This window comes from Halichoerus grypus, chromosome 9 (assembly GCF_964656455.1).
Source record: "Halichoerus grypus chromosome 9, mHalGry1.hap1.1, whole genome shotgun sequence".
Classification (NCBI taxonomy): Eukaryota; Metazoa; Chordata; class Mammalia; order Carnivora; family Phocidae; genus Halichoerus; species Halichoerus grypus.
This window is the reverse complement of record NC_135720.1, coordinates 144,521,965-144,541,231: the sequence shown is the minus strand read 5'-3', so window position 1 is coordinate 144,541,231 and position 19,267 is coordinate 144,521,965. Positions and strand designations below refer to the sequence as shown.

Below are 19,267 nucleotides of genomic sequence, written 5' to 3'. Positions count from 1 at the left end.
ATGTTGAATAGGAGGGAAAATATGAGGAGAAGGTTGGGGGTGATGTGATGATAATGGCTGGAATGCACACATTTGGAAATGAATATGGAAAGTGGTGCTGCTACCAAAGAGTGCAGCTTACCCCAAGAAAATGGTTCTTTTAACTTTTTACCACCACTCCTTTGATAAGGGAAACATCTGTCATGATCAAGTGATGCTTATGTCACAGGTTCAAGAAGGAACAATTCCTCAAAATATATCCCACTCTTAAATTATATCATTAACACATGGATTTATTACCTAACCAAAATACACAGAACAATAGGTGTCATGGCATAATTAAACCCTTTCAATGATTTACAATTCAGTGTGATTGGGTTTACTATATTATTTTTAGAACCGCACTGGTTATGAGTAAACACAGAGAGGTTTTGGGCAATGAACACAGGGAAAGTGTTAACAGAGGTGTTCCAAATGGGAGAGAGCACACAAACAACTAAATTTGGGATACTCATGGCAAACTACAGAGATTTTTATTTCTACTTAGGGCTGATGGTATTTTGATTACCATGATCTTGTCTCCTAGACTTTCCTAAAGAGCCATGGACACAAACAATGGAAGTTCCACTATGGATTTCATCCTGCTGGGGTTTTCTGATCGGCCCCGATTAGAACACTTCATCTCTGGGGTTGTCTTCATCTTCTATATTGTGACTCTGGTGGGAAACACAACCATCATTCTTGTATCTTATCTAGACACCCAGCTCCATACTCCCATGTATTTCTTCTTATCCAATTTGTCTTTTTTGGACCTCTGCTATGCAACTAGCATTATCCCCCAGATGCTGGTAAATCTATGGGGTCCAACAAGGTCTATTACCTATGGAGGGTGTGTGCTCCAATTCTTCTTTGCCCTTGACCTTGGAGCCACAGAATGTCTTCTCCTGGCTGTGATGGCCTATGACCGCTATGCTGCTGTCTGTCAACCTCTTCATTACACAGTAATAATGCACCCTCAGCTTTGCCAGAAGATGGTGCTCACCGCCTGGTTAGGTGGCCTTGGCAGTGCGTTAATTCTTTGCTCCCTGACCTTGAAATTACCAAGATGTGGGCACCGGGAAGTGGATAATTTTTTCTGTGAGATGCCAGCATTGATCAAGATGGCTTGTGTACACTCAAAAGTAATGGAGATCATTGTCTTTGCTCTCGGAGTGATATTTCTTCTAGCACCTCTATCACTAATTCTCATCTCATATGTAGTAATCACTCAAGCAGTCGTGAGGATCAAGTCAGCAGCAAGGTGGAGTAAGGTCCTTAATACATGTGCTTCCCACCTCACAGTAGTAACTCTGTTTTATGGAACACTCATTTACATGTACATGAAGCCACAGAATAGGAGCTCCCAAGATGAGGGGAAAGTTCTTCACTCTCTTTTACACAATCATCACACCCACTCTTAACCCTCTGATCTACACTTTAAGAAACAAAGATGTAAAGAGTGCAATAAAGAGAATACTGTGTGTAGAAAAATGGTCAGCCAAGTCATAAGTTACATGGAAGACAGCTAAGGAAATAATATTGACCTTTACCAACAGAAGATGTATTGATTCATTTATGCAAAGAGCATTTACTGGGTGTTTATCATGTACCAAGAATTGTACTAGGTACTGACTTTGTAAATAAGTAGGAAGTAGACAGAAATTATAAGGAAAGAGATACTCAATTCATACACTTAAAAGACTTCAAGACTAATCAAGGGCTACAGATAAGTAAACATAACTATGAGACGTGATTAAGTACAGTAATAGAAATATGTACAAGGTATTAAGAAAATACTTCACAGGGAAATTTATTTTAATGTAGGATCAGGACACTGATTACTTCTTCCAAGACTTACCAATTTTATGGGAAATAACACACTCTTAGAGGCACCTGATACACCAGCAGGGCCTTTGTGCTGGAGACCAACTACCCACTGATACCCACTCTATCTTCTGCTTCTAGTTTTAACTGGGCACAGGGCCACCATATCACATTTCTGCATATCACATTTCTGAACCTGGCCTCCACCAACACAATGCCAGAGATTTAATGTGTGTAACTCCTGAGTTATCTTTTCAAACATGAAACCATTTGCTCTCACTCTTCCCCCTCCCTTTCTTCCTGGCTGGAATGTGAATGTGGAGGGTACCTAGCTTTACCAACCCGAAGAGGGAATGGAACAATAAGATGGAAAGAGAACCACCCACCAATAGAGGAATGCCTCCAAACTACTATAGGAGAAGAAGCTTCTATATTATTTAATATTAATTAAGCCACTCTGCTTTGGGGTCTGTCTGTTAGAGTAGCTTAACTTTTACCCTCCGTGGCCTGGTAAGGACTTTGGGCATTTCCTATAAGGTAGTGTGGTCCTTGGACCAGCAGCAACAGCATCACTTGGCACCATATCAGAAATGCACTCTTGGGCCCACCTCAGACCTACTGACCAATCATCTGAGGATGGACCCAGCAACAGATGTTTTCAACAAACACTACAGGTGATCAGGCTAAAGTTTGAGAAACACTATTATAGGGAGATGTTGAGTTCTAAACAGAAAATTAACATAGTTTTATGGATTTTAATTAATTTCCTCCCTATACACCTGTGAAAGGAGGTGGGTAATCGTTTCTCTAGGTGCTTAGATAAGAGAAATAAAGGAATATGAGGAGTTTCCTCTAAATGAAATCACCATAAAAGGATATTCTTTATTTAATACTATCTTCTTGCTATTTTGTTTAATAATATTCTTTGTTTTGTTGAATTATGGTGGTAGTAATGGTAATTTTTTGGAAAGGGCCTTGATCTTCTTATTTAACAAAATAAAAATTTAGCAATCTCATATTAGTTCCCCCATTTTTTTTTTAACTTTTTTTTAGTGGTAAATACATTCTAACTCTGAGACTCTCTATGCTGGAGAGAAAACTACTCCCCTTCTCTACAAGTCAACCATTTCAGAATTGGAAATTCTCTCTGCATGTGAGAGTCCTCACGTTGTCAGTGCCCTTGCTTTGTGATTACAAGGCCGAATAAGCTACAATCTACCTGGAGTATCTGGGTGGGGTTATGAGGGTTGTAAGGCTTAATGGTCTTCTCTCTCCTGTCCTCAAACCTTGTGATTCCCAGGATTCCACAGGGAAAACATTATACCGTTATTTTAAACATTTGATTCCTCCTTGAATACTACATCAAAAACTAAAAAAAAAAAAAAAAAAACCACTACATCAAAAACTAATGATGTACTATATGGCGGCTAACTGAATATAATAAAAATTTTAAAATAATAAAATAAAATAAAAATTTTTATGCTGCAAAACAAAAAAAATTTAAAAATAAACATCTGATTCCTTTCTGCAGGTAACTTTAAAATTGCCAGGTGTGTAAGCCTTGAGAATAATAAGGAATCTGAGAGAGGGTGATGATGATACCCAAAGACAGGAAGCCCTAGAGACAATATAACCTTTATGGTGTTGTAAGGACTTTGTTTGGAGAACATTTAGAATGGTGACAGTGTGGACACTGGAAACGAGTATCAACTGTTCTTTGTGAGAAAAGCTCATCCCCGATCTTAATAAACTAGTGATTTATCACTTACAAACCTTTTACTCAACTCTTAAAATCAGTTGCTATCTTACTTTAGGAGAGATATCCTTACAAATCTCATCAATCTGTCCTGTGAATTCCCTCCAAAACCAGTCACTATATTGGCATTATCCTTTTCTATATTTGTTGTATATATGTTTGAGGAAAAGGCATTGGTGAGCTTTTCAACAACATAGAACTTCATATTCGTGTGTGACTTTACTGTGTCTGATTTGGCTTCTGACATGATTATATATTCAGTAAACGTCTGGATAATGATTAAGTGACTGAAGAGTTTTTTTAATAAATATACATGAAAATGTTCTTATCCTACAGAATGTAACAAATGTTCGTTGGGTAATGAATACTGGAGCTACACCTTCAGGCTTTTAACATTTAGGACATTTGCAACACCTGACACCTAAGAGAAGGGAAGCACAGTACAGTTTTACTTTCACCTGCATACTAATATAGAATCCTTATAAGTGTGTATCTGGACATGAGAAAAACAAGAGGAATAAAAGAAAAAGTTTCTCATTATCTCATAACCTAGAAATAATGACTGTTAACTTTTTAGTTAATTTCCTTTTAAACTATTCCATTTCCTACTAAAGTTTGGGTCACACTGATTTATTTCTCCCAATGTATGCATTCACATCAGATAAAGCACTCCCAAGGGAGAAAAACTTGGCCCCAGAAGAGTGGAAAAAGTCTCAACTAGTACAGTGACTGGTGGCCCTCCAAAGGCCACTGTACATGAACAGACACACCATGTAACTGTGATGTGAAAATGTCACTGGGAGGAAGATGCTGACAATGACAACAAGACTGGAAAAATAATGTCTCAGTGTTATAGCACATGCTTGTCCCTGTCTGCAAAGATGACTGAGATCTCCCCTGGGATAAAATGATGGATGAGGAAACATGTGCAGGCTCTAGCACCTGAGGAAGGCGTGAATGGTCTTCTAGGTTAGTGACTGACATCTTGGACTCAGTGATGGCCTCAGCTAATCAAGGTCAAATGCTGGAGACTCCCTGGCATTCTATATAAAAAGTTTGATAACATAATGCATTATCAGGAATTTGGGGAAACAGAAACCTCAGTCTTTCCTGATTGTCGTAGTGATCTGCTGCCACATAAACACTTTCTAAAGAAATAAACAGGACTGCTACAAATGACAGACATAGGCTGAAAATCTCTTACCCACAATTCTGAATTTAATCAGTTTGGAAAACTGAAAATGTTCATAACTTTGTTGGCAGCAAACCTAATAGATGTGTCCTAAATAAATGTGAGGCTACTTCTGCTCTTTCAGTTCTGGATTTTAAAAAAGGCAGATTTGTGCTTAAAGAAAATAATTCATTTGTAAGAGAGAATAATATTAGCTATTTGTCATTTGCCAGAAACAGCAGTTACTTCTTATGGAGGACACTAATGACACTCACTGCTTTCTAAAACCATAGTTTTGTTGGGGGGAGGGTTTGAAATTTAGGATTCAAGAGAAATTAGACTCTGATAGGATGCAGTGGTGACATCAAAGAAAATACTGCCAAAGAATAACTTAACTTTCACCTATTTTATCTAATTTTAAGTGCACATTTATAGCAGCCACATGAGAAGGATGGGTCACGTTTTACATTCTTGCTACCCAACTAAAATATCAAAAGTTTCTATCCTTTGTATCATTGTATGTTGCTCCTAAGAAATGTTCCATGAACTCTTAGTACAAATATGGCCTATTGCTTTTCTGTATCATTATTTTCCAGTTTATGCATCATCCCCCAATTGCAATATTACCAGAATGTCCAGTGTCTCCATATTTGGGCTCCCCTTCCCCACGAATGATCTCCAAATTTCAAATCCCAGACGTAACTGCCCCTCAGTGTGCACGCCAACCAGTGTATGTCCCGTACTGAGTGCACTACCGCCAGTTCTGCTTAGTGCCACAGGTGCCGTGGTGCCTACGGGGATGATGCCACACGCGCCAGAGGCCCTACTGGGGGGTGATGGTCCTGCAGGTATAGGCCCTGACCACCCCTATTGTAAGAAGGACCAGTATTCCAGGTCTCTGACCAACCTCAGTGGGCCTTTGAAGGAGGCACACTCCCCTCTACTCCTTTTCATGACAGATCAGTCCCTGTGAGCCCTGCGTTTGGTCTCTGAGTTGGCTGATACCACAACATGATAAAGGCCTTCATGACAAGCCCACAGCTAACATCACACTCAACCGTGGATACGTTCCAGCACCACTTCTGATCAGTAAAGTACTAGAAGTCCCAGCGAGAGGAACTAGGCAAGAAAAACAATAAAGGCACAGAAATCAGAAAGGAAGAAATAAAATCATCTGTATATGTACGTGAGATGATATCATATGTAGAAATCCTGAAGACTCCACCAAAAACCTGTTAGATGTTAGAACTACTGAACAAATTCTGTTAAGTTGCTTAATACAAAATAAATATACAAAAACACATCATTTGTATAGACTAAAAACAAGCTACCATAAAGGGAAATTAAGAAAATTAATCTCATTTACAATTGTATCAAAAAGAATTAAATAGGTAGGAATAAATTTCACCAAGGACCTGAGAGACCTGTACACTGAAAACTATAAGAGCTGATGAAACTCGACCATTCTCTAACACCATACACAAAGATAAACTCAAAATGGATGAAAGACCTCAATGTGAGACAGGAATCCATCAAAATCCTAGAGGAGAACATAGGCAGTAACCTCTCTGACATTGGCCACAGAAACTTCTTTCAAGATTCATCTCCAAAAGCTAGTGAAACAAAAGCAAAAATGAACTTTTGGGACTTCATCAAGATAAAAAGCTTCTGCACGGCAAAGGAAACAGTCAACAAAACAAAGAGGCAACCCACAGAATGGGAGAAGATATTTGCAAATGACACTACAGACAAAGAGCTGATTTCCAAGATCTATAAAAACTTCTCAAACTCAACACCCAAAAAACAAATAATCAAGTCAAAAAATGGGCAGAAGACATGAACAGACACTTCTCCAAAGAAGACTTACAAATGGCCAACAGACACATGAAAAAATGTTCGTCATCATTAGCCATCAGGGAAATTCAAATCAAAACCACATTGAGATACCACCTTACACCAGTTAGAATGGCAAAAATGGACAAGGCAAGAAACAACAAATGTTGGAGAGGTTGTGGAGAAAGGTGAACCTTCTTACACTGTTGGTGGGACTGCAAGTTGGTACAGCCACTTTGGAAAACAGTGTGGAGGTGCCTCAAAAAATGAAAAATAGAGCTACCCTATGACCCAGCAATTGCACTCCTGGGTATTTACCCCAAAGACACAGATGTAGTGAAAAGAAGGGCCATATGCACCCCAATGTTCACAGCAGCAATGTCCGCAATAGCCAAACTGTGGAAAGAGCCGAGATGCCCTTCAACAGATGAATGGATGAAGATGTGGTCCATATATACAATGGAATGTTACTCAGCCATCAGAAAGGATGAATACCCAAGCAGCAGGCAGCGTGGCGGATGGACATGGGCACGCAGGGCTCAGGGCACAAGCGACTCCCCAACTGGGAGCAGCTGATGGCGGAGGACAACGCACTGAACCAGATCGCGCATGAGATGGCGGAGGAGTAGGAGACCTGGATTTCGTCTGGTCTCAGGAATTCAGCTGGATAGGGATCAAACCATTCTGAACACCTACAAACTCAACAGGAGATCGAAGAAAAGAATAGCAACAACTCTCTGAACAGAAAAGCGACCACTTTCTGGAAGGTAGGACGTGCGGAGAAGTGAATCCGAGGCGATATTCGGGAGGATAGACGGCGGGGGAGGGGCCTCCGTCGGCCGCTTCTGGCAAGTGATAGAGCCACGGAGCACAAAATCGGAACTTTTAGAAGTCGGCTCCACTGAGGGACGTCACTCCGGTGGCTAAGTGGGGGGTGGAACCCTCACGGGACAGTGTGGTCTCAGGACCCTCGGGGTCACAGAAAGACCGGCGGTGCCTGAGTGCGGCAGAGCTCCCAGGTATCGGAGCGGGGAAGCCGGCTGCAGAGACGGAGCCCAGGCGCAGGCTCTCAGCTCGGGGTTGCCATAAACCGTGATCCGCGGCACAGTCGGGCCACTGCTCCTCCAGCAGGGACCCAACAAGCGGCAGATCCGGGGACACTCACCTTCTTCCCCCGGGAGGAGAGGCGCGGGAGCGCACCGCGGGGATCTGCTGGGTTTGGAGACTCCACCCGGGGTCGGGTGCCAGAGATAGAAATGCTCGGTCACAGGCCGGGTGAGCGCGGAGTGTGGCCGGAGACCGGGGAGACGGGAGTGACTGACGGCTTTTCTCTGGGGGCGCACTGAGGAGCGGGGCCCCGAGTTCTCGGCTCCTCCGGGGCGGAGACTGGGAGGCCGCCATTTTCACTCTCCGCCTCCAAAGCTGTACGGAGAGCTTGCAGGGAACAAAAGCTCCGGAGAGCAAACCCGAGCAGATGACTTAGCCCGGACCGGCAAGGGCGGGGCAATTCCGCCTCCGGCAGAGACATTTGGGAACCACGGCAACAGGCCCCTCCCCCAGAAGGTCAGCGAGAACAGCCAGCCAAGACCAAGTTTACCGATCAGTGAGAACGGCAGAACTCCAGCGCTAGGGGAATACTGCACATAGAATCCACGGCTTTTTTACCATGATTCTGTAGTCTTTCAAAGTTAATTTTTTTTAACTGTCTTTTTTTTTTTTAATTTTTCTTTTTCCCTTTTTCAACCAACATCTTATCAATCCCTTTTTTAAAAAATATTCTTATTTTTCATTTTTAGAGTCATATTCTATCCCTTCATAGTAGTTACCTGTATTTTTGGCATATATACATAAGTTGTTCTCTCTTTAAAATTTTGAGATAGTTTCTTCTAACAAATCAAAATATACCCTAAATCTCTAGTGTATGGTTTTTTTCTACTCCCCTGCCTGATCACATACTCTCCTTTTTTTTTTCTTTTTTTTTTAAATCCTCTTCTTTCTTTTTTCAAACAACTTCTTATCAATTCCTTTTATAAAATTTTTTATAATCTCCATCTTTACAGTCATATTCCATCCCTTCATCATATCAACCCTTATTTTTGTACATATATAAGTTTTTCTTTCTTTAAAATTTTGGGAGGCACTTTCTTCTAACAGACCAAAATACACCCAAAATCTAGTGTGTGGCACTGATCTATGTACCAGCCTGATCATATTTGATCATATTCTGTTTTTTTTTTGTTTTGTTCTGTTTTTGTTTGTTTTTATCTATCTTTTTCTTTTTCTTTTTCTTTTTCTTTCTTTTTTCTCTCTTGCCTTTCTTTTCCCACTGCTTCAGGTCTTTTCTGATTTGTTTAGAGTATACTTACTGGGGACGTTGTTACCCTGTTAGCATTTTGTTCTCTCATTAATCTATTCTCCTCTGGACAAAATGACAAGACGGAAAAATCACCTCAACAAAAAGAACAAGAGGTAGTACCGACTGCCAGGGACCTACTCAATACGGACATTAGTACGATGTCAGATCTAGAGTTCAGAATCATCACTTTAAAGATACTAGCTGGGCTTGAAAAAAGCATGGAAGTTATTAGAGAAACCCTTTCTGGAGAAGTAAAAGAACTAAAATCTAACCAAGTCGAAATCAAAAAGGCTATTAATGAGGTGCAATCAAAAATGGAGGCTCTAACTGCTAGGATAAATGAGGCAGAAGAGAGAATCAGTGATGTAGAAGACAAAATGATGGAAAATAAAGAAGCTGAGAAAACGAGAGATGAAGAACTACTGGATCACGAGGGCAGAATTTGAGAGCTAAGTGATACCATAAGATGAAACAACATTAGAATAATTGGGATCCCAGAAGAAGAAGAAAGAGAGAGAGGGGCAGAAGGTATACTGGAGCAAATTATAGCAGAGAATTTCCCTAATTTGGGGAAGGAAACAGGCATCAAAATCCAGGAAGCACAGAGAACCCCTCTCAAAATCAATAAAAATAGGTCAACACCCCGACATCTAATAGTAAAACTTACGAGTCTCAGACACAAAGAGAATCCTGAAAGCAGCTCGGGAGAAGAGATATGTAACTTACAATGGTAGAAACATTAGACTGGCAACAGACCTATCCACAGAGACCTGGCAGGCCAGAAAGGACTGGCAGGATATATTCAGAGCACTAAATGAGAAAAATATGCAGCCAAGAATACTATATCCAGCTAGGCTATCATTGAAAATAGAAGGAGACATAAAAAGCTTCCAGGATAAACAAAAACTAAAGGAATTTGCAAACACGAAACCAGCCCTACAAGAAATATTGAAAGGGGTCCTCTAAGCAAAGAGAGAGCCTAAAAGCAACATAGACCAGAAAGGAACACAGACAATATACAGTAACAGTCACCTTACAGGCAATACAATGGCACTAAATTCATATCTTTCAATAGTTACCCTGAATGTAAATGGGCTAAATGCCCCAATCAAAAGACACAGGCTATCAGATTGGATAAAAAAACAAGACCCATCGATATGCTGTCTGCAAGAGACTCATTTTAGACCCAAAGACACCCCCAGATTGAAAGTGAGGGGGTGGAAAACCATTTACCATGCTAATGGACACCAAAAGAAAGCTGGGGTGGCAATCCTTATATCAGACAAATTAGATTTTAAACCAAAGACTGTAATAAGAGATGAAGAAGGACACTATATCCTACTTAAAGGGGGCTATCCAACAAGAAGATCTAACAATTGTAAATATCTATGCCTCTAACATGGGAGCAGCCAATTATATAAGGCAATTAATAACAAAAGCAAAGAAACACATCGACAACAATACAATAATAGTGGGGGACTTTAACACCCCCCTCACTGAAATGGACAGATCGTCTAAGCAAAAGATCAACAAGGAAATAAAGACTTTAAATGACACACTGGACCAAATGGACTTCACAGACATATTCAGAACATTCCATCCCAAAGCAACGGAATACACATTCTTCTCTAGTGCCCATGGAACATTCTCCAGAATTGATAACATTCTAGGTCATAAATCAGGTCTCAACTGGTACCAAAAGATTGGGATCATTCCCTGCCTATTTTCAGACCACAATGCTTTGAAACTAGAACTCAATCACAAGAGGAAAGTCGGAAAGAACTCAGATACATGGAGGCTAAAGAGCATCCTACTAAAGAATGAATGGGTCAACCAGGAAATTAAAGAAGAATTTAAAAAATTCATGGAAACCAATGAAAATGAAAACACAACTATTCAAAATCTTTGGGATGCAGCAAAGGCGGTCCTAAGAGGAAAATATATAGCAATACAAGCCTTTCTCAAGAAACAAGAAAGGTCTCAAGTACACAACCTAACCCTACACCTAAAGGAGCTGGAGAAAGAACAGCAAATAAAGCCTAAACCCATCAGGAGAAGAGAAATAATAAAGATCAGAGCAGAAATCAATGAAATAGAAACTAAAAGAACAGTAGAACAGATCAATGAAACTAGGAGCTGGTTCTTTGAAAGAATTATTAAGATCGATAAATCCCTGGCCAGACTTATCAAAAAGAAAAGAGAAATGACCCAAATAAATAAAATCAGGAATGAAAGAGGAGAGATCACAACCAACACCAAAGAAATACAAACAATTATAAGAACATATTATGAGCAACTATATGCCAGCAAATTAGATAATCTGGAAGAAATGGATGCATTCCTAGAGATGGATAAACTACCAAAACTGAACCAGGAAGAAATAGAAAACCTGAACAGACCTATAACCACTAAGGAAATTGAAGCAGTAATCAAGAAAATCTCCCAACAAACAAAAGCCCAGGGCCAGATGGCTTCCCAGGGGAATTCTACCAAACATTTAAAGAAGAATTAATACCCATTCTTCTGAAACTGTTCCAAAAAATAGAAATGGAAGGAAAACTTCCAAACTCGTTTTATGAGGCCACCATTACCTTGATCCGCAAACCAGACAAAGACCCCATCAAAAAAGAGAATTACAGACCAATATCCTTGATGAACACGGATGCAAAAATTCTCACCAAATACTAGCCAATAGGATACAACAGTACATTAAAAGTATTATTCACCACGACCAAGTGGGATTTATCCCTGGGCTGCAAGGTTGGTTCAACATCCGCAAATCAATCAACGTGATACAATACATTAACAAAAGAAAGAACAAGAATCATATGATCCTCTCAATAGATGCAGAAAAAGCATTTGACAAAGTACAGCATCCTTTCTGATCAAAACTCTTCAGAGTATAGGCATAGAGGGTACATACCTCAATATCATAAAAGCCATCTATGAAAAACCTACAGCGAATATCATTCTCAATGGGGAAAAACTGAGAGCTTTCCCCCTAAGGTCAGGAACACGGCAGGGATGTCCACTATCACCACTGCTATTCAACATAGTATTAGAAGTCCTAGCCACAGCAATCAGACAACAAAAAGAAATAAAAAGGCATCCAAATCGGCAAAGAAGAAGTCAAACTCTCACTCTTTGCAGATGATATGATACTTTATGTGGAAAACCCAAAAGACTCCACCCCAAAACTGCTAGAACTCATACAGGAATTCAGTAAAGTGGCAGGATATAAAATCAATGCACAGAAGTCAGTGGCATTCCTATACACCAACAACAAGACAGAAGAAAGAGAAATTAAGGAGTCCATCCCATTTACAATTGCACCCAAAACCATAAGATACCTAGGAATAAATCTAACCAAAGAGGCGAAGGATCTGTACTCAGAAAACTATAAAATACTCATGAAAGAAATTGAGGAAGACACAAAGAAATGGAAAAATGTTCCATGCTTATGGATTGAAAGAACAAATATTGTGAAGATGTCAATGCTACCTAGAGCAATCTACACATTCAATGCAATCCCCATCAAAATACCATCCACTTTTTTCAAAGAAATGGAACAAATAATCTTAAAATTTGTATGGAAGCAGAAAAGACCCCAAATAGGCAGAGGAGTGTTGAAAAAGAAAAGCAAAGCTGGCGGCATCACAATTCCGGACTTCAAGCTCTCTTACAAAGCTGTCATCATCAAGACAGTATGGTACTGGCACAAAAACAGACACATAGATCAATGGAACAGAATAGAGAGCCCAGAAATGGACCCTCAACTCTATGGTCAACTCATCTTTGACAAAGCAGGAAAGAATGTCCAATGGAAAAAAGACAGTCTCTTCAACAAATGGTGTTGGCAAAATTGGACAGCCACATGCAGAAGAATGAAACTGGACCATTTCCTTACACCACACACAAAAATAGACTCAAAATGGTTGAAAGACCTAAATGTGAGGCAGGAGTCCATCAAAATCCTAAAGGAGAACACAGGCAGCAACCTCTTCGACCTCAGCCGCAGCAACTTCTTCCTAGAAACATCGCCAAAGGCAAGGGAAGCAAGGGCAAAAATGAACTATTGGGACTTCATCAAGATAAAAAGCTTTTGCAAAGCAAAGGAAACAGTCAACAAAACCAAAAGACAACTGACAGAATGGGAGAAGATATTTGCAAATGACATATCAGATAAAGGGCTAGTATCCAAAATCTATAAAGAACTTATCAAACTCAACACCCAAAGAACAAAGAATCCAATCAAGAAATGGGCAGAAGACATGAACAGACATTTTTCCAAAGAAGACATCCAAATGGCCAACAGACACATGAAAAAGTGCTCAACATCGCTCAGCATCAGGGAAATCCAAATCAAAACCTCAATGAGATACCACCTCACACCAGTCAGAATGGCTAAAATTAACAAGTCAGGAAACAACAGATGTTGGCGGGGATGCGGAGAAAGGGGAACCCTCCTACACTGTTGGTGGGAATGCAAGCTGGTGCAGCCACTCTGGAAAACAGTATGGAGGTTCCTCAAAAAGTTGAAAATAGAGCTACCCTATGATCCAGCAATTGCACTACTGGGTATTTACCCCAAAGATACAACTGTAGGGATCCGAAGGGGTACATGCACCCCGATGTTTATAGCAGCAATGTCCACAATAGCCAAACTGTGGAAAGAGCCAAGATGTCCATCGACAGATGAATGGATAAAGAAGAGGTGGTATATATATACAATGGAATATTATGCAGCCATCAAAAGGAATGAGATCTTGCCATTTGCAACGATGTGGATGGAACTGGAGGGTATTATGCTGAGCGAAATAAGTCAAACAGAGAAAGACATGTATCATATGACCTCACTGATATGAGGAATTCTTAATCTCAGGAAACAAACTGAGGGTTGCTGGAGTGGGGGGTGGGGTGGGAGGGATGGGATGACTGGGTGATAGACACTGGGGAGGGTATGCGCTCTGGTAAGCGCTGTGAATTGGGCAAGACTGTTGAATCTCAGATCTGTACCTCTGAAACAAATAATGCAATATATGTTAAGAAAAAAAAAAAAAAAAGAAGATAGCAAGAGGGGAAGAATGAAGGGGGGGAAATCAGAGGGGGAGACAAACCATGAGAGACAATGGACTCTGAAAAACAAACTGAGGGTTCTAGAGGGGAGGGGGGTGGGAGGATGGGTTAGCCTGGTGATGGGTATTAAAGAGGGCACGTTCTGCATGGAGCACTGGGTGTTATGCACAAACAATGAATCATGGAACACTACATCTAAAACGAATGATGTAATGTATGGTGATTAACATAACAATAAAAAATTAAAAAGAAAGGATGAATACCCAACTTTTACATCAACATGGATGGGACTGGAGGAGATAATCCTAAGTGAAATAAGTCAAGCAGAGAAAGTCAATTATCATATGGTTTCACTTATTTGTGGAACATAAGGAATAGTATGGAGGACATTAGGAGAAGGAAGGGAAAAATGGGGGGGGAAATCGGAGGGGGAGACGAACCATGAGAGACTATGGACTCTGAGAAACAAACTGAGGGTTTTAGAGGGGAGGGGTTTGGGGGTGGGGGATGGGGGGATGGGTTAGCCCAGTGATGGGTATTAAGGAGGGCACATATTGCATGGAGCACTGGATGTTATACAAAAACAATGAATCATGGATCACTATATCAAAAACTAATGATGTATTGTATGGTGACTAACATAACATAATAAAATTAAATTTAAAAAAGAGCTGATGAAAATAATTGAAGACACAGATAAATGGAAAGATATCCCATGCTCATGGATTGGAAAAATATTGTTAAAATTTACATACTACTTAAAGCGAGCTACAGACTCGGTGCAATCCCTATCACAGTGCCAGTGCCATTTCTCACAGAAATACAACAAATAATCCTAACATTTGTATGGAACTACAAAAGAACCTGAATTGCAAAAGCAATCTTGAAAGAACAACAAAGGTCAAGGCATCACACTTCCTGATTTCAAACTATATTACAAAGCCATAGTAATCAAAACGTGGATGGTATTAAAATAAAAACAGATGCATAGCTCAATGGAACAAAAGAGAAATCCTAGGAATAAATTCATACATACACAAGCAATTAATTTATGATTATATGAGATATGATATAATTTATGATTTTATATATATATGAAAGAGAATATCACTCATCCATGAGAAAGGACATCCTACCATAGTGGCAACATGGGTGGACCTTGAGGGCATAATGCTAAGTGAGATAAGTCAGAGAAAGGCAAATGCTGCATAACATCACTTATATTTGGAATCTTAAAAAAAAGAGTTAAATTCATCAAAACAGTATGAAAAAATGGGTGACAGGCGCTCAGGGTCAGGGAAACAGGGAAAGGTTGATAAAAAGGTACAAACGTCAGCTATAATATCAATAAGCTCTAAAGAGCTCGTAAAAAATGGCGACTATAGTTGATAACACTGTATTTTATAATTGAAATCTGCTGAGAGAGTAGAATGTAAATGTTCTCAGCAAACTAAACCAAACCAAAAATTTAAATACATGAGGTGATGGATGTGTTAATTATCCACATGGAAGGAGGGTATCTTTTCATAATGTATACAAATATCAAATCACCATGATGTACACTTTATTTTTTTTTAGATTTATTTATTTATTTATTTGACAGAGAGAGAGACAGTGAGAGAGGGAACACAAGCAGGGGGAGTGGGAGAGGGAGAAGCAGGCTTCCCACTGAGCAGGGAGCCTGATGCAGGGCTCGATCCCAGGACTCTGTGATCATGACCTGAGCCGAAGGCAGATGCTTAACAACTGAGCCACACAGGTGCCCCTGATGTACACTTTAAATATCTTACAATTTTATATCTCAGTTATACATCAATAAAGCTGAATTTTAAAAAATAAAGAAAGTAAGATAATGCAGAGTTATGAGAGAGTGGTGGAAAGTACTATTTTAGAAAGGGTTGTCCGGGAGGGCTGATCACATTCTCTCCCTTTTTTTAAAAAATTTTTTCTTTCTTTTTGCAACCAAATTCTTGTCTTATCAATTCCTTTTTTAAAATCTTTCTTAATTTTCATCTTTACACATTCCTTCCCTTCATTATATTTCCCCTTATTTTTGTATATATATAATTTTTTCTTTCTTTAAAATTTTGGGAGGCAGTTTCTTCTAACACACTAAAATACACCCAAAATCTAGTGTGTGGCTCTGTTCTATTCACCAGCCTGATCACATTCTTTTTTTTTTTTTTTTTCTTTCTCCCCCCCCCACCACCCCAGTTTCGGGTCTCTTCTGATTTGTTTAGTGTATATTTTTCTGGGGTAGTTGTTACCCTTTTAGCACTTTGTTCTCTCACTCATCTATTCTTCTCTGGACAAAACGACAAAATGGAAAACTCACCTCAAAAAAAAGAACAAGAGGCAGTACTGACTGCCAGGGACCTAATCAATACGGACATTAGTAAGATGTCAGAACTAGAGTTCAGAATGACGATTATAAAGATACTAGCTGGGCTTGAAAAAAAGCATAGAAGATACTAGAGAATCCCTTTCTGGGGAAATAAAAGAACTAAAATCTAACCAAGTCGAAATCAAAAAGGCTATTAATGAGGTGCAATAAAAAATGGAGGCTCTAACTGCTAGAATAAATGAAGCAGAAGAGAGAATTAGTGATAGAGAAGACCAAATGATGGAGAATAAAGAAGCTGAGAAAAAAGAAAGATAAACAACTACTGGATCACAAGGGAAGAATTCGAGAGATAAGTGATAGCATTAGACGAAACAATATTAGAATAATTGGGATCCCAGAAGAAGAAGAAAGAGAGAGAGGGGCAGAAGGTATACTGGAGCAAATTATAGCAGAGAATTTCCCTAATTTGGGGAAGGAAATAGGCATCAAAATCCAGGAGGCACAGAGAACGCCCCTCAAAATCAATAAAAATAGGTCAACACCCTGACATCTAATAGTAAAACTTACAAGTCTCAGAGACAAAGAAAAATCCTGAAAGCAGCTCAGGGCAAAGGTCTGTAACCTAGAATGGTAGAAACATTAGAATGGCAGCAGACCTACCCACAGAGACCTGGCAGGCCAGAAAGGACTGGCATGATATATTCAGAGCACTAAACGAGAAAAATATTCAGCCAAGAATACTGTATCCAGCTAGGCTGTCATTGAAAATAGAAGGAGAAATGAAAAGCTTCCAGGACAAACAAAAACTAAAACAATTTGTGAACACCAAACCGCCCCAAAGAAACATTGAAAGTGGTCCTCTAAGCAAAGAGAGAGCCTAAAAGTAACATAAACCAGAAAGGAACAGAGACAATATGCAGTAACAGTCACCTTACAGGCAATACAATGGCACTAAATTCATATCTTTTCATAGTTACCCTGAATGTAAATGGGCTAAATGTCCCAATCAAAAGACATAGGGTATCAGATTGGATAAAAAAACAAGACCCATTGATATACTGTCTGCAAGAGATTCATTTTAGACGCAAAGACATCTCCAGATTTAAAGTGAGGAGGTGGAAAAACATTTACCATGCTAATGGACACCAAAAGAAAGCTGGGGTGGCAATCCTTATATCAGACAAATTAGATTTTAAACAAAAGACTATAATAAGAGATGAGGAAGAACACTACATCATACTAAAAGAGTCTATCCAACAAAGATCTAATAATTTTTAATATCTACACACCCTAACATGGGAGTAGCCAATTATATTAGCCAATTAATAACAAAATCAAAGAAACACATTGACAATAATACAATAATAGTAGGGGATTTTAACACCCCCCTCACTGAAATGGACAGATCATCTAAGCGGAAGATCAACAAGGTAATAAAGACTTTAAATGACATACTGGACCAGGTGGACTTCACAGACATATTCAAAACATTCCATCCTAAAGCAACAGAATACACATTCTTCTCTAGTGCACATGGAACATTCTCCAGAATAGATCACATCCTGGGTCACAAATCAGGTCTCAACCAGTACCAAAAGACTGGGATCATTCCCTGCATATTTTTGGACGGCAATGCTTTGAAACTTGAACTCAATCACAAGAGGAAAGTTGTAAAGAACTCAAATACATGGAGGCTAAAGCGCATCCTGCTAAAGAATGAATGGGTCAACCATCACCCCCCCCCATGGGGGAAATTAAAGAAGAATTTTTAAAAATTGTGAAAACAAATGAAAATGAAAACACAACTGTTCAAAATCTTTGGGATGCAGCAAAGGCAGTCCTAAGAGGAAACTATATAGCAATACAAGCCTTTCTCAAATAAACAAGAAAGGTCTCAAATACACAACCTAACCCTACACCTAAAGGAGCTGGAGAAAGAACAGCAAATAAAGCCTAAACCCAGCAGGAAAAGAGAAATGATAAAGATTAGAGCAGAAATCAATGAAATAGAAACCAAGAGAACAGTAGGACAGATCAACGAAACTAGGAGCTGGTTCTTTGAAAGAATTATTAAGATCGATAAATCCCTGGCCAGACTTATCAAAAAGAGAAGAGAAAGGACCCAAATAAATAAAATCATGAGTGAAAGAGGAGAGATCACAACCAAAACCAAAGAAATACAAATAATTATAAGAACATATTATGAGCAACTATATGCCAGCAAATAAGATAATCTGGAAGAAATGGATGCATTTCTAGAGATGTATAAACTACCAAAACTGAACCACGAAGAAATAGAAAACCTGAATACACCCATAACCAGTAAAGAAATTGAAGCAGTAATCAAACATCTCTCAACAAACAAAAGCCCAGGGCCAGATGACTTCCCAGGGGAATTCTACCAAACATTTAAAGAAGAACTAATACTTATTCTTCTGAAACTGTTCTAAAAAATAGAAATGAAGGAAAACCTCCAAACTCATTTTATGAGGCCAGCATTACCTTGATCCCCAAACCAGACAAAGACCCGATCAAAAAGAATTACAGACCAATATCCCTGATGAACATGGATGCAAAAATTCTCTCTAAAATAGTAGCCAATAGGATCCAACACTACCTAAAAAGGATTACTCACCACAACCAAGTGGGACTTATTCCTGGGCTGCAAGGTTGGTTAAACATCCACAAATCAATCAATGTGATACAATACATTAATAAAAGAAAGGACAAGAAATATATGATTCTCTCAATAGATGCAGAAAATGCATTTCACAAAGTACAGCATCCTTTCTTGATTAAAACTCTCCACAGTGTAGGGATAGAGGGTACATACCTCAATATCATAAAAGCCATCTACGAAAAATCCACAGTGAATATCATTGTAAATGG

General features: G+C 39.3%; 1 protein-coding gene across 1 annotated transcript; it reads left to right on the top strand.

Annotated features, from left to right (window-relative positions):
• The first annotated feature begins 581 nt into the window (after positions 1–581).
• Positions 582–1,527, top strand: LOC118553501 (olfactory receptor 2W1-like). The gene is given in 2 exon segments (XM_036120537.2): positions 582–1,391; positions 1,393–1,527. Coding segments are annotated over 2 exon segments (945 nt in total).
• Positions 1,528–19,267: the final 17,740 nt, after the last annotated feature.